Below are 27442 nucleotides of genomic sequence, written 5' to 3'. Positions count from 1 at the left end.
AGCAGGAGCTGATTTTCTTTGCCAGAGAATCTAGACAGAAGTAAAAAGCAAAGTGATCAAACACAGTCACAACTTCTGTGTCCACCTTTCCCAGAATGTGAAGCGTAAGGGCAGGATGACGGTCCCCTAGCCAGGCTCCCTGAGCAGCAGAGGGCACAGAAAGTTGCCCTGTAACTCTTCACCGAGTCCTTGACCACCAAGTGTAGCGATCGCCAGGCATTAAAGCAGCTTCTGGCAAGCATACGCACATCTCCCAGCGTACCGAGTGCGCTTTAGCCGCGGAAGGTCTGAAGCACCGCGGTCGCCATGCCACGCACGCCTGCCCCTCACAGCTCACCAAACGCAGCCCCTCCCGCAGCGGCACAGGCTCAGGTTTGGTTGGAAAGGGGCCTCCGGAGGTCTTGTGCCCCTCCGTGAGGGGAGGCACTGCCGGCAAGACCCGCGGGAAACCCACGGGGGCACCCCGAGACTTCAGGCTCCCGCCGTGACCGTGGGCGGCGGTCACGAGGGAGAAACCGCCAAACCCTCAGAGGGGCAGCGGGGGGGAGGCGCGGCCCGCCATGGCGGCGGCGCTGGCGCCCGGGCCGGCGCGGCGCCCCCCGGCGGCCTCGCCCCGGGGAGGGCGGGTGCAGCCTTCCCCGTCGCGGAAGAGGCCCCCGCGCCCCGACCCAGCGAGGCGCGGCTGGGGCAGCCGAGGTGAGCCCCAAGGTGCACCGGGGGCCGGGCCCGCGGGCGCCGCTCCCGCACACAGCCTGCCCCCCGCCCCGCTCCGTCCTGTCCCGTCCCCGCCTGCCCGCCGCCTCGGCGGGGCGGCCCGCCCTCGGAGGGGCGGGGCGGTGTGGTGAGGGCTCTTTATGCGGCGGGAAGCCGGCGGCTCTCTGAGCTGCAGGCGGCTGCGGCGACAGAGAGGAGTGACCCGGGCGGCGGCAGAGGGGGCGAGGCGAAGGAGAGGAGCCGCGGAGGAAGGAGGAGGAGGAGGAAGGCGAGCGGCGGCCGGGGCGCTGCTATTGTTCCGCACCTGCCGCCGGCCGGGACACGTGGCGGCGCAGAAGCCCGCTCCTCGCCCCCAGCCGCCTGACCCGCACGCAGTCGCCCGGCACCATGGGCAAGGGGGTAAGCGGCGGGGCCCGGGCGGGCGGGCTGGGGCGGAGCGCATGGCCGGGGCGTGGGCGTGCGGCCGGGAGTGGGAGATTCAAGGAGCCGGACCCCCGTGGCCGGTCCGTCTTCCCCTCCGGCAGGGGCGGGCGGGGCACCGCTTTGTCTGTGCCGGGCCGGGGCGGCCACGTCGTGTGTGCGGGCGGCGGGGCCGGGGCGGGCGGTAACGGCCGCTGGAGGGCGGTGCTGGTGCCGCCTGTCCCCGAGCAACGTGCCCTGGCCGCCCGCCGGGAGAGGAAGTAACGGGCTGGCGGTGGGCGGGAGATACACACGCCGGAGCCAGGCGCCGGCGGGCTCTGCCCGCGGGCTCGGCCGCAGGCATGGCTGCGGAGGGGGCCCGGTGCCGGTGAGCCCGGGCGGGGTTGGGGGGTGGCCCAAACCCCGCCGCCTTCCCCTTGACGCCGAGTCCCCCCGAAAAGGGGCCTCCCGCCCCGGGGCGTGTGGGGCCCGCAGCCCCCGGGGCGGGTGTTATCTGATGCCCTTTTGGAGCGGAGCTGCGGAGCGTGGCTGCTCCCCTGTCTCCTAAGAGTACTTTAGACTTGTTGAGACACGAGGGCTGGGGGGGGGAAGGGGTGTTGTCAAGATTATTAGGGCTTATTAGGGTTAATTTGCCTATTGGTAGCAGTGAGGGTGTGATGGGCCTTGGTGGCAGGAGGGAGGTGATCGCCCCTGACTTGATCGTGTCTGTCCTGTTAAATGGGGTGATAAAAGCCTCTCGGAAGGCCCTGCAGCGGTTTCTGCCCTGTACCAGCGTTGTTCCTACCTTATAGGAGGAGGGGACGTCCCTAATTCAGATCGTCTCTTTTAGCTAAAGGAAAGTGTATGTGAAGGCTCTTGAAAACAGGAGTGAAGACTTCTTGAAGGTGGATGTTGTGATCAAATGCCCATGTGTGGAGAAGAAACACCTCTTGGGTTGCTCTGATTTTATTTTATGTTGAAAAAGTAAAGACCAGTTTCTGGGTTTTATTGGTGTTTAGGTTTTTCCCTTAAAATACTTCCCTGTGTATCTTGTGTAGTTGGGGCTGCGTAGACTTTTATTTACTTTTGTTTTAGACTCATTCCTGGAAAATTCCCAAATTTCTCTGCTTCTCAAGGAGAGCATGATGGCGGGGGGCCTTGAGAGGCAGAGGTGGTAGCATTGTCCCTGCCTACAGGTGTTCAGTGCTTCCCAAGAGCTGTTCAAACATTGACTTGACTTTGCATCGTCCTCATCGGTACGGTACAACGGTGGCAATGTTGACATAAGCGCATGAATAGTAGGGGAGCTGCAAGAACATGGCTGAACGGACAGTTACTTGGAAAAGGGGGTTGAGGAGTGCATGGGGTGGGTTTTGGGAAATTTTTTTGGTGGGTTTTTTCCTCAGTGAAGCCCTTTTGATGCTTGGCAGCCCAGCGTGATGTTTTTCAGTCTGGTGGGCAACAGGCAGCCTGCACAATATGAGGTCATCTAAGAGATAAAACATTGAGTGGGGGGTTTGGTGGTGGTGCAGTCTTCTGGATGCTTTAAATCATCAAAGAAGCCTTAGAGTTGTGTGTGTATGTATGACTGCAGTGCAAAAGGCTTTGGGGGCTTAGGCTGCCTTGGCTGGACTAATGGGACTTGCAAACACTTTCTAATATAGAAGGCTGTTAGCCATCTTGCTTCCATTTCAGGTTTCATACGTTGCATGGATAATAAAGCAATTGGCCTGAAACTGAAGTGCTGACATGAGGGATAATGCAACAGTGTACAGCTGCCTCAGGCTTTCTGGTAGCAAGTCACAGGATTTGTTTGTTTAGTGGTAAGAACACATACGGTAATTGGGGACCCCCTGAAAAATGGGGATGTGACAGAGCAAGGCTGTGGAAAAAGGCGGTGTGTGGTTGCAACACTGAACAGCATGTGCCTGCCCCGAGTTAGGGTGCCCAAAAAGGAAATCTCTTTCCCATGGGAGCATGGGATGGAAGAGAAAGTAAGAGTGTGAGAGAACAAGTTCCTTGTCTTTGTGGCTGTGAGGAGAAGCCGAGCGGAGCATCTGTTTTACTTTAAATGGTAACAGGACGAGGGGAGGGCCGTGAGCTGCTTGGGTGCGTCGTTCAGCCCAAAAAGCAGATTATCCAAGGGGGTGTGTGTAGTGGAGGGAAATAGATGGGATTTCATTTCTGTTCAGAGCTGCCTGGAAGCTGTCTGCAGACAGCAGCATGCTTCACTGTCTCCCTTGCCACATACATGTAGCACACAATTGTTAGTGCGTGCTTTGAGTTGCTGCTGGAGGTCAGTGCTAATGCCTGAACCCCAGTTAAGGGTTTTTTTCCTGTCAGAAACTAGGAAGGCTTATTGCATAATGGACCAACTGAGGGGAAATTATGCAAATCAGAACAATCATCTGGTGCAATTAAGAAATCTTAATATATTACTCTTCCCCCCTTCCCCATCTTTTTCATTCCCATTTTTTATTACTATGGCTAGAGGATACTCCTTTTGCCAAAGAAAACCCTGGGCCTAGTCAATGCACGCTTTTGCAAAAGCAGTGTAACAGGATGAAGGGTTTCTGGCAAGTGGATTGCAATCCTGCAACCCAGTAGGATCCTGACCTGCTGAAAACTGCAGAAGGTCATACTTCACCCAGGCCCCTTCAAGGGGTAGCTGAAGTCACCAGCTCCTCTAGGCAAGAACTGTGTCCGGTCCACTCATCTTCATGAGCTTGACAACTACTAGAGGTTTCTGGATTGATGATAAAGATGTCCAGGCAAAGAAGTGTGGGAGATGACACTCCATAGTTGGCACAGCACTGAAAAACCAGGAAGGGCTGGTCAGCTGTGCAGCGGTGGCATTTGGAAAGCCAGCTCTGCACTTGAGTCTTCAGGCAGCTGCATGAGAAGTAGAGATGTTTGTCCTAATATCCAGAGAAGACTTAAGGTGTGTGGGTGGTCCCGTTTTCACTCTGATGATGAAAACCCTTGCAAGGTTTAGATCCCTTGTCATGGGAGGAGAGCTTGTCCTTCCATAATTTGGGAAGCAGCAGTCTGCTCACAATGAGCAATTACTAGCTGTTAAGTAAGAACTGCTTCATACTTTCCTAGATGCTGAGAGTCTGTTCAATTGATGCAGTTGATTAGACTTTTGATTAAAGACAGGAGATTGAACACAGCTCTTGGGAGGGAGTAAGAAGGATCCAGAGAAGGCATTCGCATCCCTTGCTAAGATTACTTAGGGTCATGGAGCGGTGTTTCCAGTCCAATAGGCATAGTCCATATCATGACTCATCTGGTTAATATATTTACTGAAGACCGTCTCATGAGGCAGCAGGACAGTAACTTTTCTGTTTTCTCTGCACAGTTGATTATAATGACATAAGTACTAGAACATACCAGGCCTCCAGAGACTGTAATTTGTTTTGGCTCTTGCTTGACACTTCTTCTTGGATTAGGTGATGTTAGAATAGGGTACTTCTGAGCTTGTCTGCTGATTTGCACCCCTCCCGTTTCCTGGTCAATCATGGTTTGTGTTGAGAACATAAGCCATGAATGGCTCAATTAGTCCAGAGCGGAAAAGCATAAGCTGTATCTGAAAGACAGTAGGATTTTCTAGGGGCTGTATAAAACTTCTTACACTGGTGTGTACAAATGTTGTGCTTAAGCCAATGGGAGGAAAAAAAAATCTTACATGGAAAAAAACTGTGTTTTTTCTGTGGCAGTTTTGATGAGTCAGAGTTCCTAGGCAAAGTCGAGTAACAGGGGTGACATTTCTGATGAGACAGACCTTCCTTTGTGTTCAGGCCATGTGATTAATTCTCGAAGATGTGGCTCTGGAGTACTGTAGGCCTCCTTCTCATTGTATGGCAGGAAAAGGAGGGGACAGCAGGGAAATCCTACAGTGCTGAGGGGTGGGATGAACCCCTTGTCCCCTTGCAGCCTAGCTAACACAAGCCTTGTTGAACGGAAGAGGGGCAGTGGCCCTGAAGGCAGAGAACTGGGGCAGGCCTTTGACTCTCATCTATGTGTCAGGTTCAAATTTGAATGATGGAGCAGGAAGTTCAGACTCTGTGAAATGATCCTATAGCAAGAGCTGAAACTGATGCTAGTGACCTTTTCTGTATGGGTGGGATGTGGTACTAAAGCAACAGAAGGGAAGATATTGGGCTTTTTTTTTTTAACTGAATAACTCTGAGCTCTTTGGTAAGATAGACTCAGTTAAGACCCAAATACTTGGGTGCTTGAAGAAATGAGTAACTCTAGCTGCTTTTTGTCTTGACTGCAACTGATGGCTGGGTGTTTTGTTCATTTTTTTTTTTAAGCAAATCATGCTTGAACAAGGGCAGTGAGCCTTTTCATGTTTGCCCAGTTGTAGGTTGTCTCTGCAGCTGAAAGAGCTAAACACTCTTATATTCTTGGGCTGTTTACTGCTGCCCCCAATAAGCTAAGTAACTGTACTTCTCATAGAAGTTTCAGAGAACCAGGAGGCTTTTAGATCACCTGCAAGAGCTTGCCAAGCTTTTCTGGGGGGAAGGGGTGAAGCTGAAGGTGATGGACTGCTAGTCAAGGCACCAGCTCCTTCACCTTCGTTAGAAATAATTTCTCATCTCAAGCAGTAATCAAGAAGCATGTGTTTTGTGCAGGACTGTGTTTGGACTTGCCTGCTAGAGGTCTAGCAGAAATCAAAGTTGTTTCTTTCAGAGGAAGAGAGGAAGGTTGTTCCTTCAGAGACTGAAGGAGAGAGAGATGCTTCATGGTGACTTCTTGTGAATAGCCCTGTGGCAAATTCTTGTTATGCTGGAATGTGAGGACCATGCTGGTTTAAGTTCTGTGGCTTTCACTTCTTTAAGAAGTGAAATGGGAGTTTAGGTGCAGGGAAGAGAATGTCAGGAATGCTGACAGTCTGTAGTTCTGTGTCCTTTTCCTGGACGAGAGGAGGCAAACAGCTCAGCTCCGCTTATTAAAAACTGTTTCCACTGCACAGCTCTGTAGCTGCATGCAAGGATATGGGGGATGCAAAGCCTGCCTTTACTGAACAGGGCAAGAGAGGGCTTCTGTGCATGTGAAATGTATGACTATGGCTGCAGAGTGGTGTGCACGGTGCTTTCTCACAACAATAAAAATCCTTGTCTAGATGTGACTGATGAGTTCTTTTAGAAAAGTTGTGATTTTTTTTTTTCCTTTTTTCATGTAGTTTCACTTTTGGTTTTGGTTTCTACTTCTCTTGGAGTAAATAATAAAAATTTTCTGTGCTTGCTGCTCAACAGGACAGTTCTTGGATACTAACAGTAGTTTCTGTGTCTAGATCACTCTCAGGAATCCAGTTTGTGATTTGAGGTGCTCATGCAAATATAAAGCAAGGCGATGCCTTTGAAACCTTTTCTTAATCTTGTTAACGGTTTGACTCTGGTGCCACTAACTGCTGTTTCATCTCAAAATACTTCTCGGGGATCTTACTGGGTGAAAATGTCATCATATAAAACTTGGCAGGGATGTAATAGGTCCCATGCAGAAGAGAAGGGAGGGGAAAGCTGCTATTGGAGGCTTGTGAGAGTCTGGAAATGTATGGATTACTTAATGGAGGAACTGCACTGCAGGGCTGTACTGGTGCCTGGTTTTGGTACCTTACAGGGTGTCCAAACTTCTTGCAGTTCAGAATTATTTCTGCTTGTAAGTCTTCTGTACCTTTTTTTGTCTTTCAAGTGATGTTTATACGTGCTACGTCATGATTTCTTTGTCCTTAGATGCTTGTTTACCCCATCATGACAAGTTCTAAATCTCTGCATGATTTCATGTAGAATTAATCATAACGAAAGTGAATGAAAATCCATCTGACTAAAGAGGCTTTAAGCAAATCATCTGCTCTGTGAAGTGTAAGCAGGACTGAGCGCAGATGGAATCTGCAAAAGTGTACTGCTGCTTTGTATACCATTCTCACTGGTCAAACTGCCATAAATTGAAAGCAGATTTCTGTTGTGTAACCAGACAGCTAGAGTGCCAAACTGAGAATGAAAGTGTTGGTGCTTATCCCCCAGATTCGACCAGTTAGAGATACTACCTCTTATTTATCTTCAGTTGATAGGCTGGTCCTTGCCAGAGGATGTGGAAGACTGAGAGGGGAAAGGAGGAGTTAATGCCTTGAAAGGGACATACGTATGCACTCAGGAATTGGTTTCTTCTGCTCTTCATCACTTTTCAGCTTGAGCTGGGACTCGCACATCGAGACTGACTGAATAGCATGTAGCTTGCTTTCCTCCTCCAGACTTGGATGATGTCTGGCTGTAATCTGTGTATTGGGGATGCTGAGCAGACTTGTCTGCTCACTAGGTCATTTTTTAAATTTATTGAAGTGGTATAACTTTAATAAACCATAATAATTTTGTCTGCCTGGCAGTCTCGTGTGCATAGTTCATGTCTACTGCTGTAGAAGTTAACTGTAAGGTGTTTTTTATGGTACTGTGTCTTCTCTTGCAGACTGGAAGAGACAAGTATGAACCTACTGCTACATCAGAGCATGGCGCAAAGAAGAAAAAGGGGAAGAAGGAGAGGGACATGGATGAACTTAAAAAGGAAGTCTCAATGGTAAGAGTGTAGGGCATGGAAAGAACAGCTTTAAGAATATTCACTGCCCCCAAAGCCCTGTGCTTCATGTGACTAAAAGAGAAAAAAGCTGGTGTGCTGACAGCATGGCGTGACTGAAGGTGCTGATCTCCCTTCTGGTCCCTCTGTGTCCAAGCCAGATGTGCTGCAAGTGTTTCAGCATCAAGACAATCACACAGTAGCCCTGAAAACATCACTTCTCAAAAGACACTTGACACAGAACCCAAGTCTCTGCTTGCCTGCATTACCCATAGCACAGTGTAGCTGCATTTCCTCACCCAGGCAAGCGCTGTCTGGATAGCAGCATTGCAGGAGGCTTTATTGTGCTGTCATGTGAGTGAGACTGCTGTTTTCATTCCAGATGAGGAGTTGAGTCTGTACAGCTCCATTTACTGCTGGCCTCTGCTCAGACTGATCTCAGTATTATTATTCCTTCTAATCATGTTTGAGACTGTGGAGAGCATCTCCCATCCCCATCTGTGAATGCTGGATGATGCTATACATCTGTCTATGCACATCATCCAGCTTAGGTCTGCTCTCCTTGATGTTGATACAGGTTTTGTTCCTGTGCTGTGGATTTGAGTCTGGGCTTTCATGTTTTTGGCCCCCTCTGTTAGGGAGAAGGGGGTACTAAAGCTTGCTCCAAGATGAGATTTTGTCTTCAGTAGCAATGCTAACTTAAAGCATCTGCTCCCTCCCCTCTTTGGGGGAAGAAACACTGCTTAAGCTGTCAGCATTACTTAATAATGTGTGAAATTACAGAGTTAATCTTCTGTACATTCCTACCTTCCTTCCCAACTCATTTCCTTTCCCCTCCTCCCTCAGCTTCCCCCCAAAAAAACACTGAGGCTTCACAGAATCTGCTGGGAGTGTAAAGACTGCACTGAGACGTAGTCAGAGTTTGTTTAAAAAGCTGTCATGTTGTACCCAAATAGTCAAAAGAACGCTAAAGATGAGACTGCTTTGAGTTACGGAATGAGATTGAGATTCTCTTCACAGAGAAGATGAGCTAGAGTCTTGCTATCTCACCGAACTCTTACAGATAAGAAGCCTGGAGTGGGGGGTGGAATTGCTGAGTTCTTGCTGATCAGCCTGCAGGGACTGTGATCTCTCCCTGCCCCCCCCCCCCCAACCATTTCTTGTCTTTCAGGATGACCACAAGCTGAGCCTTGATGAACTTCATCGTAAATATGGAACAGACTTGAGCCGGGTAGGTAGACTTCGTTTTCCTTCCCTCCCTCCCTCCGTGCCGTGATCTGAAAAGGAACAGTCTTGGCTCAGAGCACTTCACAAAGAAAGATCTGGGTGGTCTGTTTTTTTTTTTTTTCTTTTTTGTTTAATCTCCCCTCCTCCAGTTAAGTTTCCCAGGCTTTGGGAAAATTGTTGAGCTCACAAATACTTCTCTTCGTCCTCCCACTGTACAGCCTGGCTGCAATACTTTAGTGACTTTGTTTCTAACAAAGTCACTGTTATCTGCTTCTGAATTGTTCCAAGGTCAAGTTGATTCTTGGATTTATTTTTTTTTTTTCCCCAAGGAGCTTGTAATAAAGGCAAATGTTTGTTATATTGCAGATGTAGTCTAGTGAGCTAGCACATGCCCAGAGACTTAATGATGGCTAGTAGCACTTAAAATTTTACCCTTTTGTAGTAAGAGGTGTGCAAGTGTCCTAGCTAACCTCAAAGTCCAGTGCAGAAGCACTGCAGTGGTTTTGTACCTTTGCTCTTGTTTGCTTTGCTTAATGCATTTTTTGCATGATTGCATATAGTGACAAGTGTGCTCTTACTCTAAACAGCACAGAGATTTGCATATTTCTGTCAAAGACCTTGGCTTCTGAAAGCTGAACTTCCTGGAAGGCTATCCAAAGTGTCATCATCTTTATGGCCTCCAGCTTTCACTTGTTCCATAATTTGATAGGATGGATTGCACTGGGCTGTTCCTCAGAGCTCAAAGTCTGCTGCTGTAGCCTTCTTGTCATGCCCTTCTTCAGTGTTTGTAGCCCCATGGCCTGCAGGCTCCTCAAGTAGCATCCAACATTCTGTAGCTCCTCTTCTGGCATTCAGCTTTCACATCCTGCACTTGTGTTCCAGAGCCCTGGCAGCTGTGATCTCCATTACCTGTTGGCATCTCCTTATTGCTGTGGCAGGATTCTGCCTGCCTTTTCGAGCAGGACATGAACAAATTCAGAGCCACCTTCCCCGGTCAGTCTTGCCACAATGCCTATAAAAAGAACCTCTCTTCTAGGGTTTGACTTCTGCACGTGCAGCTGAGATTTTGGCTCGTGATGGTCCAAATTCCCTTACACCCCCACCCACCACTCCTGAATGGGTCAAGTTCTGTCGGCAGCTCTTTGGAGGATTCTCGCTCCTGCTGTGGATTGGTGCTATTCTATGTTTTCTGGCTTATGGCATACAAAGTGTGATGGAGGAGGAGCCCAACAATGATAATGTAAGTAAAAAAATGTCTGTTTTACCTCAAAGGCAGGCTGATTAGCCTGTTTGGCTCAAAGCAGATTAACATCCTCTAAGCATTCAGTCCAGAAGCTTTTCCCATAAGCACGGGAAATTCAGTGGGTGAGCTTAACATGTCTTGGAGTGCTTCCACATAATGAAATGAACAGCCGACTTCCTTCATGTTGTGTTAATAACACTTGCTTGTGGACGGCCTTTGTGTACAAAATGTACAGAGACTGCAAGTACCTCCATGCTTTGTAATGGGGCACTTAAATACCAAGCAATTTATCTGGACTGGATAAAAAACTGGAAACCTTTCAGGCAGATTGTCCTCTGACTCACTTTCTCTGCTCCTTGTAGCTGTACCTGGGTGTTGTGTTGGCAGCTGTCGTTATCATTACTGGCTGTTTCTCTTATTACCAAGAAGCAAAAAGTTCCAAGATCATGGAGTCCTTCAAGAACATGGTGCCTCAGGTATGGGATACCTCATTTCCTTGAGATCTGCCAAGTTGTAGCTTGCTCAAGGTTATTAACTGTTTTAAACATGGGCTTCAGTTGCAAAAGGCTGGTTGTGAATGGTATGTATTGGCCTTTACCAGACAAGATGTCTCCTGTGCCAAACTGTTAGTGTGGGTTACTAGCTCTTAATGCTGAGGGGTCTATGAGACTCCTTTCTCTTTATGCTCCAAGTAACTATGCTAATAATCCGGGGTGGTTCTTGGCACCCTGTGAGTTCCACCAGCTTATTAACATTCATAGGACACTTTCTTGATAGTCTAGGGAGTTCGGTAACTGGTGTGATAAGTGCTAAAACTCAGATTCCTTCATGGGCAGGGTCTGTATCGTACCTAACCATCTTACTGTCACCTTGGCAACAAGGAACTTTAATATCAAGAAAACAAAAATAGCTATTTCTCTTAAATAATATATGTATCGGAGATAAACATCTTGGTACAAGTAGAAACCTTGTAGAACCATAGCACAACTATTTTAAGATACTCAGATCTCTTAAAACCCTTAAGAGTTGCTTTTGATACAGGTTGTTTCTTTACTGTTTTTCAGCAAGCTCTTGTAGTCAGAAACGGTGAGAAGATCAGCATAAATGCTGAAGGTGTTGTAGTTGGAGATCTCGTGGAGGTGAAAGGAGGAGACAGAATTCCAGCCGACCTTCGGATCATATCTGCACATGGTTGCAAGGTACAGCAGTGACAGGCTGTCTGAAAACTTCATTATGAAGGATGATGAATTAGTCTGGTTTCAAATAATGTCTTCTACGCTATGAATGGGTGGTGGAGTAGAAGAGAAGGGTGAGGGGAGTGCCTAGTGTTTTACCTGCTTTCACTACGGAAGGCATCTGCCTGCTTGTGTATGACAAAGTACTCTCTTCCATGTAGGTGGATAACTCCTCACTTACTGGTGAATCAGAGCCTCAGACCAGGTCTCCAGACTTCTCCAATGAGAACCCGCTGGAGACCAGGAACATTGCTTTCTTTTCCACCAACTGTGTGGAAGGTATGGGACTCTCCTACTTCCATAAAGTATTAACAGTGCTAGGGATTGAACTGCATAGATAAGCAATGCAAATGCTATGTGAATTGGTAGCCTACTCCTACCGTGCAAGAGCAGGCTGGAAGTTCCCAGCAAAGGCTTTGCCCATTCCAGCTGCAATACCGCACAATGGGCAAAGAAGACTCCACAGCTCTAACTGTTTTTTTTCTTTATTGCTCCTCCTAGAGGAGTAGTTATGTGATGTGTCTTCAAGCATGACTGCCTTATTACAGTAGTGTTAAAAGTGCAGATAACGTAATGTGAACCAAGATGGTTAGGCTAGAGTTGTAAGAAATAATACAGCTGCTGGAGAAAGCAGGAATTTCAGACACCTCTGGCAGAACTTCCTGTTGCAGCTCAGAGTATGGTGGTAGGTACTGTTTGTGCTGTGAAGCCCAGAGCATCTTTTCCATACCCACAGGGTTTGCAACTGTTCAGTGATGGTGGAGAATTCTGCCTGAATCCTATTGTGTCCTTTGCTGACAGATTCTGAGCAGCAAGCTGCCCCCTGCTCTTTCTTCCCCCCAAAAAAACCTAATTCTGCAGTACTGAGGGAAATCTTGATCTTTCCCAAGAGCCTTGGGGAGAGAAAATGGGCCTCCCCTTAAAGGAGGGAAGAGGACACTGTCTACTTCTTGAAGATGGCTTCCTCTAATTCCCTATGCAATTGGCACTCGATTCCCTGGGGTGGAAGAGAGAGGGCATACAGCTTGGTCAGTCACATGGGAATCCTGTGCAGCTTGTATCTCCATTTGTTTCGCATGCTGCTAGAGAGTAAAAAAAGCTGTGGTGGGAGACTTTGGCCATTGGAATGCCTAACTGCATTATCTTGGGCAAAGCTTGCTAAACTCTACGACAGACCGAACAAACTCAGTTTAGTGTGTTTTGGGAAAGGTTTTTGTTTTCTAAAACCTGCCTCTCTTCTAGGCACTGCCCGTGGCATTGTCATTAGCACTGGGGATCGCACTGTGATGGGCCGTATTGCCAGTCTGGCTTCTGGACTGGAAGGGGGGAAAACTCCAATTGCCACGGAGATTGAGCACTTTATCCACCTCATCACTGGAGTGGCTGTGTTCCTGGGTGTTACCTTCTTCATCCTTTCACTCATCCTTGAGTACACGTGGCTGGAGGCTGTAATCTTCCTTATCGGGATCATTGTTGCCAATGTCCCTGAGGGGCTGCTTGCAACAGTCACGGTGAGTGAAGTTGGAAAAAAGATGGAATGAGTTAAATATATGGTTCTTAAGGAAGCGGAGTGCTTCATGCTCAGTGTGCTTTCACAGAGGTAGACGTTAAAGTAATGGAAGGTACTTTGTGTGGTGAGCGTGTAGGGCTAGACTGTATAAATTCAGCGTAGTCAGACTAGTTGCCCAAATCAATATCAAGTTCTGCAGCTGTTTTTCTAATGAAGATGGGTCCCTAAGCTAGATCTGCACAGAGGCTTGGCATAGTAGAAATGAAGTGAGCAAGAGTAGGAGTTCTGGACTTGTCTTGCCTTTTTCTGTGGCAAGAAGGGGCCTTCCTGTTACAACTGTTCAGGGTTTCTACACCCACACGCATGCTAGCCCTTCCAACCCTGAAGGGCTGGCAGAGCATCCAGCAAGCTTCACTCTAGTCCCAGCTTTTGATCTGGGACCTGGCAGAGATTCTTCTAAGTTTGGTTTCCCAAAGAGATGGTGGGAGTACCTAGGTGTGCTCAGCTGTGTAGACGGTGGTGGTGGACAGGGCTAGAGGTGTCCATGCAGCCTTAGGAAGCAGAGCAGCAGCTGAGCCGGGGAATGAACAGGTGGGAGCTGGAACCAGATAAGAGCCTCTGGCAAGAAAGGGTAGCTGGGGCTGCTCCCTTCCTACACCAGTAAGTTGCAGCCCTATCACCAGAGCTATTTTGGGCCTTCTCATATGTGGCTTGCCTCCACCTATTTTGAGAGTTCCTATGATTAGGGAACTGCAACTTTAGTAACTAAAATGTTAGTCCAGGGCATGTTTATTTCCTTCTAATGCACTGAGAAGCAGGAGAGTGAAGCCTTGTGAGTCCTTTTGTGGAGGCTTTGTGATGAGGAAAATGTCATTTAAACCTAGCAGCTGGGCTTAAATGTTGCTGTTTGTTTTGCACTGGCAGGGTGAGCATGGAGTTAGGGAATCACTGCAGGGCATGTAAGCTGGTTGTTGTTCCATGCCCACAGTGACTTGGGTAGCAGTGTATTAGTGCACAAGCGCATCTAACCTGTCATCTTCCTTGTCTCTAGGTATGTCTGACATTAACAGCCAAGCGTATGGCTCGTAAGAACTGCTTGGTAAAGAACCTGGAAGCTGTGGAAACCCTGGGCTCCACATCCACTATCTGTTCTGACAAAACAGGCACTCTAACACAGAATCGCATGACTGTTGCGCACATGTGGTTTGACAATCAGATTCATGAGGCTGATACTACAGAGAACCAGAGTGGTAAGACCATCTCTTTGTGCTTGAGGCATCTCATTTAAACAATAGCTTTTTCTGGGCTTCCTGTACACCTGTACTTCTAAGAACCCGTGTTTCTAGCTCTCCCATCCAAGTGAAGTTCACAGTGCAAGGACTTCTAACATATTATCTACAATGAGCATTAAAAGACTTGAGGTGACGCATAGAAAGCTTTGCACTGTACCACAGTTTTTAAATTCCGTATAGGTTGCTTTTGCTCAGAATTACTCCATTGGAATTTGAGCCTCTTGAATGTCCAGCCCCTTATGTTTGTCCTGTACATAGAAATATTTGCTGTTCTGTACTTCAAAGTACCTGCTTATTTTTGCCAAAATGTATCTGCTGAAATTGCCCCATCTTAAGTCTGCTGAAAGTGTGGACAGCAGAGGTGTTGACCCTGATAATAAATTACTTGAGACTGGACATAGATGGAAATTTCCCATGTTGAACTAGATGGCTGCCCTTGAACAGGGGTTTTCCCAGAACATCCTGGTTGTGTTTGCAGAGTGGTAGCAATGAGTGAAGTGACTGTAAGACTTCAGCAGGAAGGTTCTTCTAGATATTGTTACGAATCTGAAATCTCATGTGCTACGCAATTGAGAGAGGTACTTATCTTTCCAGAACTGTTTAATACAACCAAATTCAGGAGTTTCCTAGGTGTCATCTACCTTGTGAACTGTGCTTGCAACACATTATTAGCATAAACTTTTTCCAGTGATGCTGCTGCACCCTACCCCCAACCACTCCAAAACATTGTGCTTGTCTGAACCACTTAAAGCTGCTTTACTGTTCTTGATCTTTAACACTAGTGCAAAGTAACAAGCTATAAATAAAGTGTTATTTGGAAGCACTCTGGTTTGGCCCGGCAACGGTTGGCTTGGCTGCAGTAGAAATAAACTTAGAAGATTTCTCTTCATGGAAAGTACATTAGCTTATCAGTTAACTTTCTGTTTAATTCATCTCCCTTGAGCCAACCTAGAGCCAGCATGGGAGAAGCAGTATCTTTATTTAAGCATTGTTCTTTTGGGAGCTATTTCATCCAGTTCTTGGGTGATGGATAAAGTGAGACAACCTGGAGGTGGAACCCAGCATCCCTTACTTAAGCCCCTCTGAAAGAATGTTATCTGTCTGGAATTCCTTGGCTTTGTCAGCACAGCCTCTGCTGCTGCTGGATGCAGCCATTACTGGAATCTTGAAAACAGAGGTGTTCTCTTGCACTGTTGCTATTTCACCCTCGGGTCTTAAAATAATCAGCTGCTCATCAAGTACCTGGGAAGGGAGGAAGGTTGAAGGAGATGTAGTGTGCTAACAGGCTCTAAGTGTTTCCTATTTCTGAGGTAAAGGCTTCTTGCTCTTAAGCCTGTGGGATTTTGGGCATATGTGATTTTTTTTGAGGGGGGGCTTTTTGACATTCTTCCTCTGCTTTCAGGTGCTTCCTTTGACAGGAGCTCAGCTACTTGGAGTGCTTTGTCCAGAGTTGCAGGTCTCTGCAACCGTGCTGTGTTTCAGGCCAACCAAGAAAATGTACCAATTCTTAAGGTGAGTTCCTAAAATAAATATTTGTCCTGTTCCCCACCACTGCCGTCCCATAATGGTAGTGAGATTGTCCTGTGGGTCACAGGAACCTGCAAAGTAGAGGTATCTGCCACTGTTAATCTTTTCTACAGTCTAGCACTCTTACAGGAGATGTGCTATGGGCAGAGAAGATGGGACTGGGAAGACATGTTTCCCACAGCAGACTCCCTGCTATCCACTAGCATCTACAGTCTGTTTGGGAGGTCATACTTCAGACAGGGCTAGGAAAGACCAGAAAGCTTTTCTAGGCATTTCCCAATGTCTGGCTGTTCCAAGAATCGCTATTTCTGGCATTTGTACACTTAAAGGCTAAAACACTTGATTCTGGGAGCTGGGAGAAGTAGACACCAGAGCTGGGAGAGCAACAGTCATGGGAGACTGTTTGTCTTTAGCTAGTCTGTTCTCACTGGCAAGTCTTGGCTTTTTAAGCTTTTGCTGGTTCAGCACTGATGCAAATGCCGGCATAACATCAATTCAGATTCCTGCTTCTGAACTGTGACCCAGACAGGGCTGAAATTAACTGTACAGTGCTTATAATCTGTCAAATATTAGTCATGTTGCTTAGTAAACTTCTTCCCAAGGGTGTTCTGATTGCTGTCGTAATAGAAATGATGGAACAAACTATTTTTCCCTCGCACTGCTCTTACTGTAACTTCAGGTCATGTTTTTTAGACCTAAGATAAAGAGCTGGAGTTCTTCCAATCTAAGGAAGATTTGGGAGGGGGGAATTTTGAAAAGTCTTTAGATACCAAAAAGCAGTATAAAAATGAAAAAAAACAAAAAATTTCTCATGGACAAAGAGATCATACAGCAGTTCTTCTCAAAGTTTATCCTCCAGCCTCTTTTTCTCTGACTGCACCTGATTATCTGACTTTCTCTGCCCTTTAAAAGGGCTTCTTGACTTTGGCATCAGAAGACTGCTGCTCTCAGGCTGGGAGTTCTGGCATTCTGAAATGCAGTATTTGTCAGTACTAGATAATAGAATTACTTATTCTTTGCTCTCGTATCACCTTATGTAGAAGCTGGGACTGGGCTGAGATGAGTACACTTTTTTTTTTGAAATATCTGATCTTCTGTGGTGAGTCCACTGGGATGTACACTTTGATAGTTGTCTCTTTCCTCAGAGAGCAGTGGCAGGAGATGCCTCTGAGTCTGCACTTCTGAAATGCATTGAATTGTGCTGTGGTTCTGTCAAGGAGATGAGAGAAAGGTATCCCAAAGTGGTGGAAATACCATTTAACTCTACCAACAAGTACCAGGTAAGCATGTGCCCTCTTGAGGGAGAGCCGCTGTGTGAAGCACTTATGTAAATTTGCACGCAGTGTGCCTCAGCTTCTTTGGCACCAAAGTCTTGTCTAGCCATTACTTGCTTGTAGACTGCTCAAGACTACAAATTTAAGTTAACGGACCATACTTAGTTACACTGTGTAAGAGCTTCTGGAGCTGCCTTGACACTAAGGTGTCAGCTGCTGAGAAAAGACCAGACATGCTTCCCACCTGTGCAGCAGTGGTGCACGGAGAATGGAAGAACTCAAATCTGGGAATAGGAATGAACTGCTGGGAAATGACCTTAACAGGTGGAACTTGGATACAAAAAAGGCCATTGCAACATCTGTGGTTATATGTTAATGTTAAAGAATACATAGCAATTCCTTAGTTTGTGAACCTCTTTAATGTGCGGGTAAATGAAAACTAGAGCAGAATATCACAAACTGTCCTGAGCTACTGTAGTCACAAAACACTGAGTGATGGTGATTACTCGTGACCTTCACCGTACATGTCTGTAAAACTGTTTCACTTCTTCCACCCTAGCTGTCTATCCACAAAAATGCAAATCCATCAGAATCCCGTTACTTGCTGGTGATGAAGGGAGCTCCAGAGAGGATCTTGGATCGCTGCAGCACCATTCTTATTCATGGCAAAGAGCAACCACTGGATGAGGAAATGAAAGATGCTTTTCAGAATGCCTACCTTGAGTTGGGAGGCCTTGGGGAGAGAGTGTTAGGTAAGGAAAAGCAGCCTTAATAAATTGGAAAAGATTTGTCCCTCATGCTCCTGTGCACAGTCCCCACAGATTAAGTGGAGGGTTGTACTCTGTTCCTGCAATGTAACCGTAGTGTTGAGTCAAGGTCACTTCAGCAATTCATATAGGAACAGTCCTGCCTTTAGCCTTTAATCTGAAAGGCAGCCTGCAGGGTCTTGTCTTGCTCGGCAGCTGGGTTGCCTAGATCAAAATGAAGCAAAGCATTTGGGACCTTCAGTCTTCTTGGGGCCACGTGGTATTAGATTTGCTCCACTGCATGTGAACCAAGCTGTGTCTGGGCACCTAGCAACAGCTATTAGTTATCAGAATATGAGCGTGACTCCTGCCTCAATAGCCCTGGCTAAACCTCTGACAGTGCCCTGTTATTCTTGCATAGCTGTTTGCAGAAGCAACAAGCGTTCACTTTCTCTGCCTCCTGATATGTAGGAACAGAGTAAACATGGGTTTGATGTGTTACAGGATTCTGTCACTTGGCTCTGCCTGATGATCAGTTCCCTGAAGGCTTCCAGTTTGATACAGACGACGTGAACTTTCCTGTAGACAAACTCTGCTTTGTAGGACTGATGTCTATGATTGACCCTCCTCGTGCTGCTGTGCCAGATGCTGTTGGCAAATGCAGAAGCGCTGGGATCAAGGTAGTTTATTCCTGGGTTGAAAATTGCCTTGCTCTGTACCTGTGGATATAAAGGACTTCCCTTACTCTGTGTGTTTGCTGTAATGTGAGCAAGTGAAGAGAAGTATTGATCAGGATTTAACTAGTACTACTTCAGGCTTTGTTTCTGAGTTAAATACAAATGATTGTATGTTAATGGACTGAAAAATGAGTTAGACTCCAAACTGCTAGGGCACTGGCAGGTGCTGATGGCATGGTGTCCCAGAGCATGTGATTTGGCTCAGGTGTGTTCTGCATGTCCCACAGTACTGACTGAAATGAGAGAGCGAAGCACAGGCTGGAAACGGAACTGGATCTGTTGACTCAGGATTAACAATTTTGTCTTCATCCACCTCAATCCCTTGCATAGTGGGAACAGGTTACTGCCTGTACCTCAGGCTTGCTGTGTGCCAGGGCATGCTAGTAGAACAAAAGCCACGTGGCCTTTTCAGTCTCAAGAAAGAGAGATGTTTGGGTAGTGGTTGGGCAGTGTTGCTCTGCAGTACAGGCAAGGCTTTCACGGCAGTCTGTTTGCGTTTCAGGTTATCATGGTTACTGGAGACCATCCGATCACAGCCAAAGCCATTGCCAAGGGTGTCGGCATCATCTCTGAGGGCAATGAAACAGTAGAAGATATTGCTGCTCGACTCAACATTCCTGTCAGCCAGGTCAACCCTAGGTACTGACTGGTGGGGAGGGCCAGAACTGTTCAAAGAATTAAGCATTTGCCTCTCTCCTTGCCTTGGATAATCTCTCAGCATCTCTCCCTAGACATGAAAAGCTTGGTATCTGCTTAGCTCAGCATGTTGTGGCTCTTCAATGTGTATCACGAGTTATGTGAGGAATGCACAAGGCTGTCTTGAATGTACATGTCTCTTGTGTGTGGAAAGTAGTTAGGAGTAAGCCCTATACAGAAAACTTCGGCAGTTTCTTCTGTCCTTTTCTCTGCCCCGTAGCTGCTGGTCCTGATGGTCTGTCCCCACACTGGGGGAAGGAAACAGCTGGCTGTGTGGAGTCTTTTGGGGGCTAACTCTTTTCCCCTGAGCTGAGCATTTGCCCTGCCTGATTCATGTCACTGCACAAGCACCATGTACTGGCCCAATGTAGCAGGCAGGAAAAAGTATCTAAAGTGGCATGGGGGAGGGAGGTGGCTGTTTGGGGACTGTTTTGAGCCATGCTGCTGCAGAGCCTGAAATTGCACACTCCTGTGATTCCAGATCTTTAAATAGAGGCTAGGTCTAATTTTGCCCCCAAACATATATACTTAGTCAAGCTTATTTAGTAAGATAACTTACAGGTTCATAGGAAAACTCTGGTAAAAAGAAAGTGCCTAGTTTGTTAGTCACAATCCAGACTGAATGGGCTACTGAAAGTAAACTGTTTAACTGTTTTATACTGTTTAGAGAAAAGAGCTGAAACGCCGCCTATAAACTTCATCACTCAAAGCCCAGTTCTGTCCCTCTTGCTCCCAAACTCTTTTGGGTCTGATTGCAGGTGGGCAAAGGGAGCAGGACTTGGGCTGGGTAGAGGAATTGACAGTAGTCAGTAGCTACAAACAGAATAAATGTGAAAATGGAATTCCTTCCTCTTAGGGGTTAATGTTTGCCTTTATAGCCTAGTGCAGAACTGAGGCATCCTCAGAAAATGTGCTTTGGCATAAGCAGGCTGTTTGCAGAATGGCTGGGCTGTCTGCATTGCTTAGCTTGACCCAGCCTGTGTTTAGGCTGGAGGGTAGCCATGTAGTTTATGAACTGTGAATAGAGACACCCTGTGGAATGAATTGCCTGGGGAAGACAAGTATTGTGGATGAATTCTTCTTTTTTTTTTTTTTCTTTTGAGGGTAACTTCACAACCTAGCAATGCAGGCTGGGGATCACTGGGCTGTGTGACTGAGCAGGTCAGCAGCTGGCTGTAAGGGTGGGGAGGGAATTTCCCTGTCTAAACTGGGCAATGTCATGAGCTGCATGGATAGTCTCCTAGACCTATAAGGGATGGTATGCTGGGTTAGAGAGGTGGTATTTTGCTGTAGCATGCAGGGTACCAAACCAGTCTAAATATAATGTTCCATGCTTTTGTTGCTGGAGAGTGTAAAATAGTCTGAACTGGCATAGTGTGAGCTCTCTTGGTGAAGAGCCACGTGTAGATCATCAGTCTGTTGCAGAAAGGATTGCCTGCAGAAGACCACAGCATCTCTTGTGATGTTGGAAGCTAACTGCCTAGCCAGAAGTTCCTCTCTTGCAGAGAGGTCAAGAGCTGTGGAAACAACTAGTCTTTGCCTTGATGCATTTTAAAAAGCCATAGAACGAATTAATCTGCTCATGGGGCTTTTTGTCTGTTGCTTGGTGCTGTCTTGTTGTCTTTTTCTTTGTGCTCCCCATCTACCTTTGAACTTGGAACATCAAACTTCTGTGCAGAGGCTGCCTGGATTAGTATTTAGTCACAGCAGGAGTTGGTCTTTCCCTGGAGCACTGAAGAGCCATAGGTTTATGGGGCAAATACAACTAATGAGGAACTTAAATTAACTTGTGAAGTAAAACATTATATTGTCTCTTGATTGCAGGGATGCCAAAGCTTGTGTTGTTCATGGCTCAGATTTGAAGGACATGACTAGTGAGCAACTGGATGACATCCTGATTCATCATACAGAAATTGTCTTTGCGAGGACATCTCCTCAGCAGAAGCTTATAATTGTGGAAGGCTGTCAGCGACAGGTAAAGAGAGGGCGTCCAAGGATTTCATATTGGAGAAATCCCCAGACATATATATATAAGCTACCAACCAATGCTGCCTTCTGAAGTGGCAGGGCTTAGTCTTTTCAGTGCCCTCAAGTAAAGGGCCAGGCTAGATCTCAGTCTGTCAGCAGCCTTCAGCTCCTGATGTCAGGCTGCTCTACAATACATAAGCATAAAGGTCTTGCAGGAAAACATCTTCAGTTTGTACTGAGGCTTTCTTCTGATCCTAGGATGTTTAACACACTTAATTCCTAAATGCTCTGGAGGTGCTTGGGAGAGGAGGATTCAATTATGTTTATATATTGTCTAACATCTCCGTTGGAGAGAGCAGCATGGTTCTCTGATAAGCCTGATCAGAACAGAGAAAGGGGTGAGGGGAGGACAAGGAGAAACTGAAGTCTCTACAGCAAAGTGAAATCACTTTTTATGCTTCATCTCCTGGAAGACAGGAGAAAGCTTTTCTGCTCAAAACATCTTATATGATGATTTCAGTCTTTCTGTTTCTCTCTTTGTGACTAGGGTGCCATTGTAGCAGTCACAGGTGACGGTGTGAATGATTCCCCAGCCCTGAAGAAGGCCGACATTGGTGTTGCCATGGGTATTGCTGGCTCAGACGTCTCCAAGCAGGCAGCTGACATGATTCTGCTGGATGATAACTTTGCCTCCATTGTCACTGGGGTTGAAGAAGGTGAGTTTATAACTTGTGCTCAGTGGTGGCAAAGTGGCATGCTTCAGCAGTTTTACTTACTGATTCCCTTTGAAACAGAGGCATCCAGAGGGCTCTCCTTTATTTGAGCTTGTCTCTGTGACAAGTGTTTTCAAGGAGGGCAGCACTCTCCTCCTCCCTTCAAAGTCTTCTCCCTTTCCATGGGATGAGCATGACCCTTTGGGATGGGTAACAGTAGGAAGCAGCTGAGTAACAAAAGCTGCTTTGTCCTTTTGCCTAACACTGACCCTACAGTCATCTTTGCCAGCTGAGTCTGACACATTTTCCTCCCTGATGGAGCAGTAGCTCTCAAACAGGAGCAGAACAGAGGGTACCTCCAGGGGCTCTTGATGATCTTCAGAAACCAGGGCGTAGTATCCTACTGCTGTATGCAGTGAACCCCGATTGCTATGACCAAAAATATTACTCTGTAGAGGTGATGCCGTGCATGGAGCACACAGTCTCACCCTTAGGTGCAAGAGAACTCTTCAATTTGCTGCACTAGCATTTTCCCTTTCAGTGTTGCCACTGAAGCTGCCTATGAGCTACTTGGCTGCCTTCTGCTGATAAGTGAGAGTTATGTTGTTCTCTCTTCCTTGCCCCAGGGCGTCTGATCTTTGATAACCTGAAGAAGTCTATTGCTTACACCTTGACCAGTAACATTCCTGAAATCACGCCGTTCCTGATCTTCATCATTGCAAACATACCCCTTCCACTGGGAACAGTCACCATCCTCTGCATTGACTTGGGCACTGACATGGTGAATGTCTTTTTTTGTCTTAAGAAGAAATGTGGGTGTTCTTAGCTACCCTAAAGAAAGGACAGGTGGAAGGAAAACGCTTAAACACAGTTTTCTCTAGTGTTCTGATTAAAATAAGTGACCATTTGATACTCCCTTAATCCACACTCCTTTGTCTTGTGGCTCTCTGAGTCTGAGGATCCTTCAGTTCCATGTAAGGACAAGCTGGGGATGGGGAGGGTGTAAGGTCCTTCCTGAATACTACAGCAAGGGCTTTTGGGCAGTGCTGTTTCTTAGGCTGAAAACATGAGGCAGGGAAGGCTATAGTGGAAAATTGAAACAGTTCTAACAACAATCCTACCATCTCCAAAGGTCCCTGCTATCTCCCTGGCATATGAGCAAGCAGAGAGTGACATCATGAAGAGGCAGCCCAGAAATCCGAAAACAGACAAGCTGGTGAATGAACGGCTGATCAGCATGGCCTATGGGCAGATTGGTAAGCTGGTCTGTTTTCTCTGCCACTGATTTGAACTTGGTGGTAGCAGGGGTTATACACCATCCTAAGTCAGTGACTGTTCTGCTTATTTTGGTAGGGTTGAGGTTTGGGATGTGTAAACCAGAACCTCAGGCTGTTAAGAACTTGCCATGATTCTGCCCCCATGGCACACAGCAGTGGCTTGTGCAGCTTGATCCATTGAATCGCTTTCACAGTAATTTTGTTTAATTGCATAGCGCTGTAAAGGAACTGGCTGACAACCAGCTCTCCTCTGGTTCAAACTTGTTCAGCAAGAACATAGATCCCATTGTTAGTTTAATTAGAAGTAAAGGATTCTCTCCAGTGTATCCCTAAACACACAGTATTAGGAGCCTTGATTAAAGGCAGCTACAGAGACGTGCCCAGTTTACAGGATGGGAGCTCATGCTTAATTGCAGGAGACCTTGGGAACCTTCTTGACTGTATTTTGCAAGGGTTGGGGGTGGGCAAGGCTTAATGAGAATACAAAGGGAGTTTTATCTTGTGTCCTTGAGTACCATGCCATCACATCACAGGGCAGAACAGAAGTAACTCTGTACAAAGTTGGGAGCAGAAGCTGCTCAGCAAAAGGGTTGCGGCTGAGTTTGATGTTAGTGTGAATGCTATTTCTATAGCTGCTGCTCGGGAGACTGAGCCCCACAAGGAGTAACTTTTTTAGGTGGTTGGGGTCTCCTGCAAACTGCTTTCTGTTATAATTGCACTGCACAGTAGCTTCATCAGTTTTATCATCCTTTCTTATCTGTTTAGGTATGATCCAGGCCCTTGGAGGTTTCTTCACCTATTTTGTAATCATGGCAGAGAATGGGTTCTGGCCTTCTGGCTTGCTAGGGATCAGAGTTCAGTGGGATGACCGATGGGTTAACGATGTGGAAGACAGCTATGGACAGCAATGGGTAAGTTTTGAGGCACAGCTTAGAGGCTGCCCGCCAGAATGCCTGCTGAACTTGGTGTGAGCACCAGAGCGCAAAGGCAGCGTGTCTGAACGAATGCTCTCTGCTTTGTCTGCTTCCTAGACCTATGAACAGAGGAAAATAGTGGAGTTCACTTGCCATACAGCCTTCTTTGTCAGCATTGTGGTTGTGCAGTGGGCAGACTTGATCATTTGTAAGACCCGAAGAAACTCTGTCTTCCAGCAGGGAATGAAGTAAGTCAGGCTGTCCATGGAGGATTTAGAATTGGACTCTGTGTATTCTCAGCACACGGTATTCTAGTTCTTTGTCCCAGCAGTGTCTGGGCATCTTGGCACCAGACTGTTCAAGAATTATGCCTTGGTAGTGGATAAAAGAGGGGCTGGGTGCTCTTGTTCTTGTAGTACCTGCTACGGTCATCAGGCTGAGACAAAGTGAAATGCTGACTTCTGCTGGCATTGTCTGTGGGAGCTAGCCCACCTCAAAGGACAATGACATACTCCAGCACACAGCCTTGTGCAGCAGCAGAGCAGCTGATGTCTCGAGATCTGTTGGCATGGACCAGATGGCCGCCTCCTGAATTTGTGATGAAAGCAGTTGCTGATTGACTTAGTTGTGAACTGGAATATCTCTGTCTAGAGACATGAAAGACCTTCATGACAACTGTGCCATCAGCTTGGATGGCCTGATAGTCCCCGCCTGATAGACTTCTGGGCTAGACCAGAATGTCTGTTTCCATTCACTACCATATGGCAACTAGATGTTTTTTAGGATGTCATCTGTGAAAGTACTTTGTCCCTGACTGCTTTCCGGTTTCTACTAGGAACAAGATCTTAATATTTGGTCTCTTTGAGGAGACTGCTTTGGCTGCCTTCCTCTCCTACTGCCCTGGGATGGATGTTGCTCTAAGGATGTACCCTCTCAAGTAAGTTGCATCATGGTTTTGTGTGGCACAGAACAGTAGTGCTTGGGTGGGGAGATGGATAAAAGTAATTGTGAGCTTGTGGAGCATGAAACCTAGTCTTAACCCAGAACAGCTCAGGCTAGGGGGGGCAAGTGATCCTTTGTTGTAGTGTGGCACACCAAGGGTTAGTTTTGCTTTACTGCTTGTGGGCAGCCTGCAGTTCAGTGCCCCACTAAAAATTAGCAAGACAACTTCAGTTGTACCAGCGTGCTGTAGTGCAGCTGCTCTTGTACTTACTTGCATGGGGTATTTTTATGGATAGGGAACTGCACTTCCAAAGAATGCCAGTTGAATTGCTCTAAAACATAGGCCAGGTGACTCTTCTTTACTAAAGAACTGGTGATGACATCTTGTGTGTTTTTCTACCTTCCAAAGAAATAGCACAAGTACTAAAGCCTTGAAAGATGCTATGTAGGTGCAGATGACTAGTTGGTGCATGGTAACTTTCCTAACGGTTGTGAGGGTGCCAACATCTTAAGTGTTGCCCAACAGCATTGCAACACTTCATGGCAGGGTTTAGTCTCAAACTTCGAACAGTCCTCTGGCTTAAGTGCCATGAAATTTTCATGGCAAAAAAAATCCTGGTACATCTTGCGTTCCATTCAGAAGTGTTGTCTGGAGTTTGGTGCTGAAGTATGAGCATTTCCTAACAAGGAAGCTGGCATCTGCCCAATACCTGCAGCAGCTAGATGTTAGCACGTGTAAATCATAGGGGAAACCAAAGCAGTTCAAGTGAGCAAGGCTGTGGGCGCAAAAGTTATGTGTACTTGGAGGAAATAGTACTAGATTAATAGGTGGAGAGGTGCTGGTACAGAGATGAGCAAAGGTGCTATGACACACCTCGTGTTGGAATTAATATCCAAAAGTGGATTAACCTATTGCAGCAGAAAACTTGGTGGTAATTCTTGGCTTGGAGGATTCTCAGCTGAACCACAGCCTTGTGGGAGCTGGTGCACTGGCAAGCTGGGACATGCCAGCCTTCCTGCAGTCTTCTGTGCCATCAAGTCAGAGCTCTGCTAGGCAAAGAGCATCTCCACTGCCTGTGTTCTCACTGTCTCCTCTCCCAAACAGGCCGACCTGGTGGTTCTGTGCTTTCCCATACTCCCTCCTCATATTCCTGTATGATGAAGTCAGAAAGCTCATTATCAGACGCAACCCTGGTGGTAAGAATATGCTGCTAATCTGTGTGTTTCCTTGACCACCTCTTCATGCTGCTGAGGTCTGTAGAAGCTCTGACAATGCTCAGGGATCCCCAGTGCTGAGCACTATGCAGGGGTGTATTTTGCTGTGTTTTCCCTTCCTCAACAATAATAGTGCAGTTAGTTCAAGTTAAGGAATTTCTCTCTCCCTCTTCCTGCATTCTCCTGCAGTATATGAAAGTACCAATGCACTGAAGTAGATGGAAGAGACTGATTAATGCTTGGGTAGTTCTAGAAAGCTGGAACAGGGCCTGAAAGCTGCAGCACATCAGCAGTTTTTGGCAAGATTTTTCCATTGTGACTGGTCACTTAATAGCTCAGGTGCTACAGCGCAAGTTTTCAGAGCCTAAAAGGAGCTCTCATGAACCTTGTATCATACTTCGTCTGCCTTAAGACTAACTCTGCTTTCTACCTCCTTTTCCATTAGGTTGGGTGGAAAAAGAGACCTACTACTAAAAAGCGCCTGTAAAACATTCCACGCACAGCCCATGCCACCTCTCCACCGTCTCCCCTGTGTGTGTACTTCATCTTTGCAAGTGCAGAACTGTGCCTGGGCAGGAGTGAGCTGAAACTAAAGGAAACATGAAGAAACATGGACTGGAGGAGAAAGCAAGGGGGAGGTTGGGGTGGGGGGAATGTCTGACCATCAGTCCATGGGGATGAGAGTTTGAGTAGTTTTATGTGCCTTTTTGTTTTTGTAAAAGGAAAGTGAAAATTTTATATGTGGATTTTTACAAATAAAGATTGATTATAAGAGGATGCCCCCACATGGTCTTAGGTGGATGTTTTTCTCAAGGTAAAAACCAGTTCAGGGCAGCCTCCCCTTCCTGCTTAGGGTATGGTGGTGACAGCATGGGTTGGCCCCGGCTTCCCATTTTTGTAGCAGGGAAGCAGAGCCGCTTGACCCAGAGACAACAGCATATGCAGTTTTAAAAAGCCCTGGTGCATCCCACTCTAGCTCAGTACCTAACATGACAAACTGCTTGCAAGCACTTGCATTTCAAAGCCTAAAGCTCAGGAAGCTTGCTGGCCTCTGACTATGCATCTTGGCTAATTTCTGCAAATGTAGCATTGAGTGAAGAGCTGGTGGCTGGATGTCTGCTCTGTCCTGCTTTAAGAGGCTGTGACTTGCTTACTGGGTTCAGAATGAGAACAGGCTTCCACTGAATGGGACTTTGGATCCAAGCAGCCTTGTTCTTAAAATTCTGACGCTGACTTT

The 27442-nt window shown here is 46.8% G+C and overlaps 1 protein-coding gene across 1 annotated transcript; it reads left to right on the top strand.

Annotated features, from left to right (window-relative positions):
* Positions 1-852: 852 nt before the first annotated feature.
* Positions 853-26982, top strand: ATP1A1 (ATPase Na+/K+ transporting subunit alpha 1). Its single transcript, XM_072881742.1, has 23 exons — positions 853-1113; positions 7585-7692; positions 8861-8920; positions 9953-10156; positions 10522-10635; positions 11224-11358; positions 11556-11673; positions 12637-12905; positions 13956-14154; positions 15599-15708; positions 16869-17003; positions 17557-17749; positions 18248-18423; positions 18983-19119; positions 21001-21151; positions 21692-21860; positions 22484-22638; positions 22990-23113; positions 23900-24045; positions 24166-24296; positions 24884-24985; positions 26096-26187; positions 26651-26982. Exons 1-23 carry the CDS (start codon positions 1102-1104, stop codon positions 26677-26679), a joined length of 3069 nt encoding a protein of 1022 aa, XP_072737843.1. The 5' UTR covers positions 853-1101; the 3' UTR covers positions 26680-26982.
* The last annotated feature ends 460 nt before the right edge of the window (positions 26983-27442 follow it).

This window comes from Ciconia boyciana, chromosome 1 (genome assembly GCF_034638445.1).
Source record: "Ciconia boyciana chromosome 1, ASM3463844v1, whole genome shotgun sequence".
In the NCBI taxonomy this organism is placed as follows: Eukaryota; Metazoa; Chordata; class Aves; order Ciconiiformes; family Ciconiidae; genus Ciconia; species Ciconia boyciana.
Note: the sequence above shows the minus strand (reverse complement) of the source record. Positions and strands in the feature narration are given on the sequence as shown.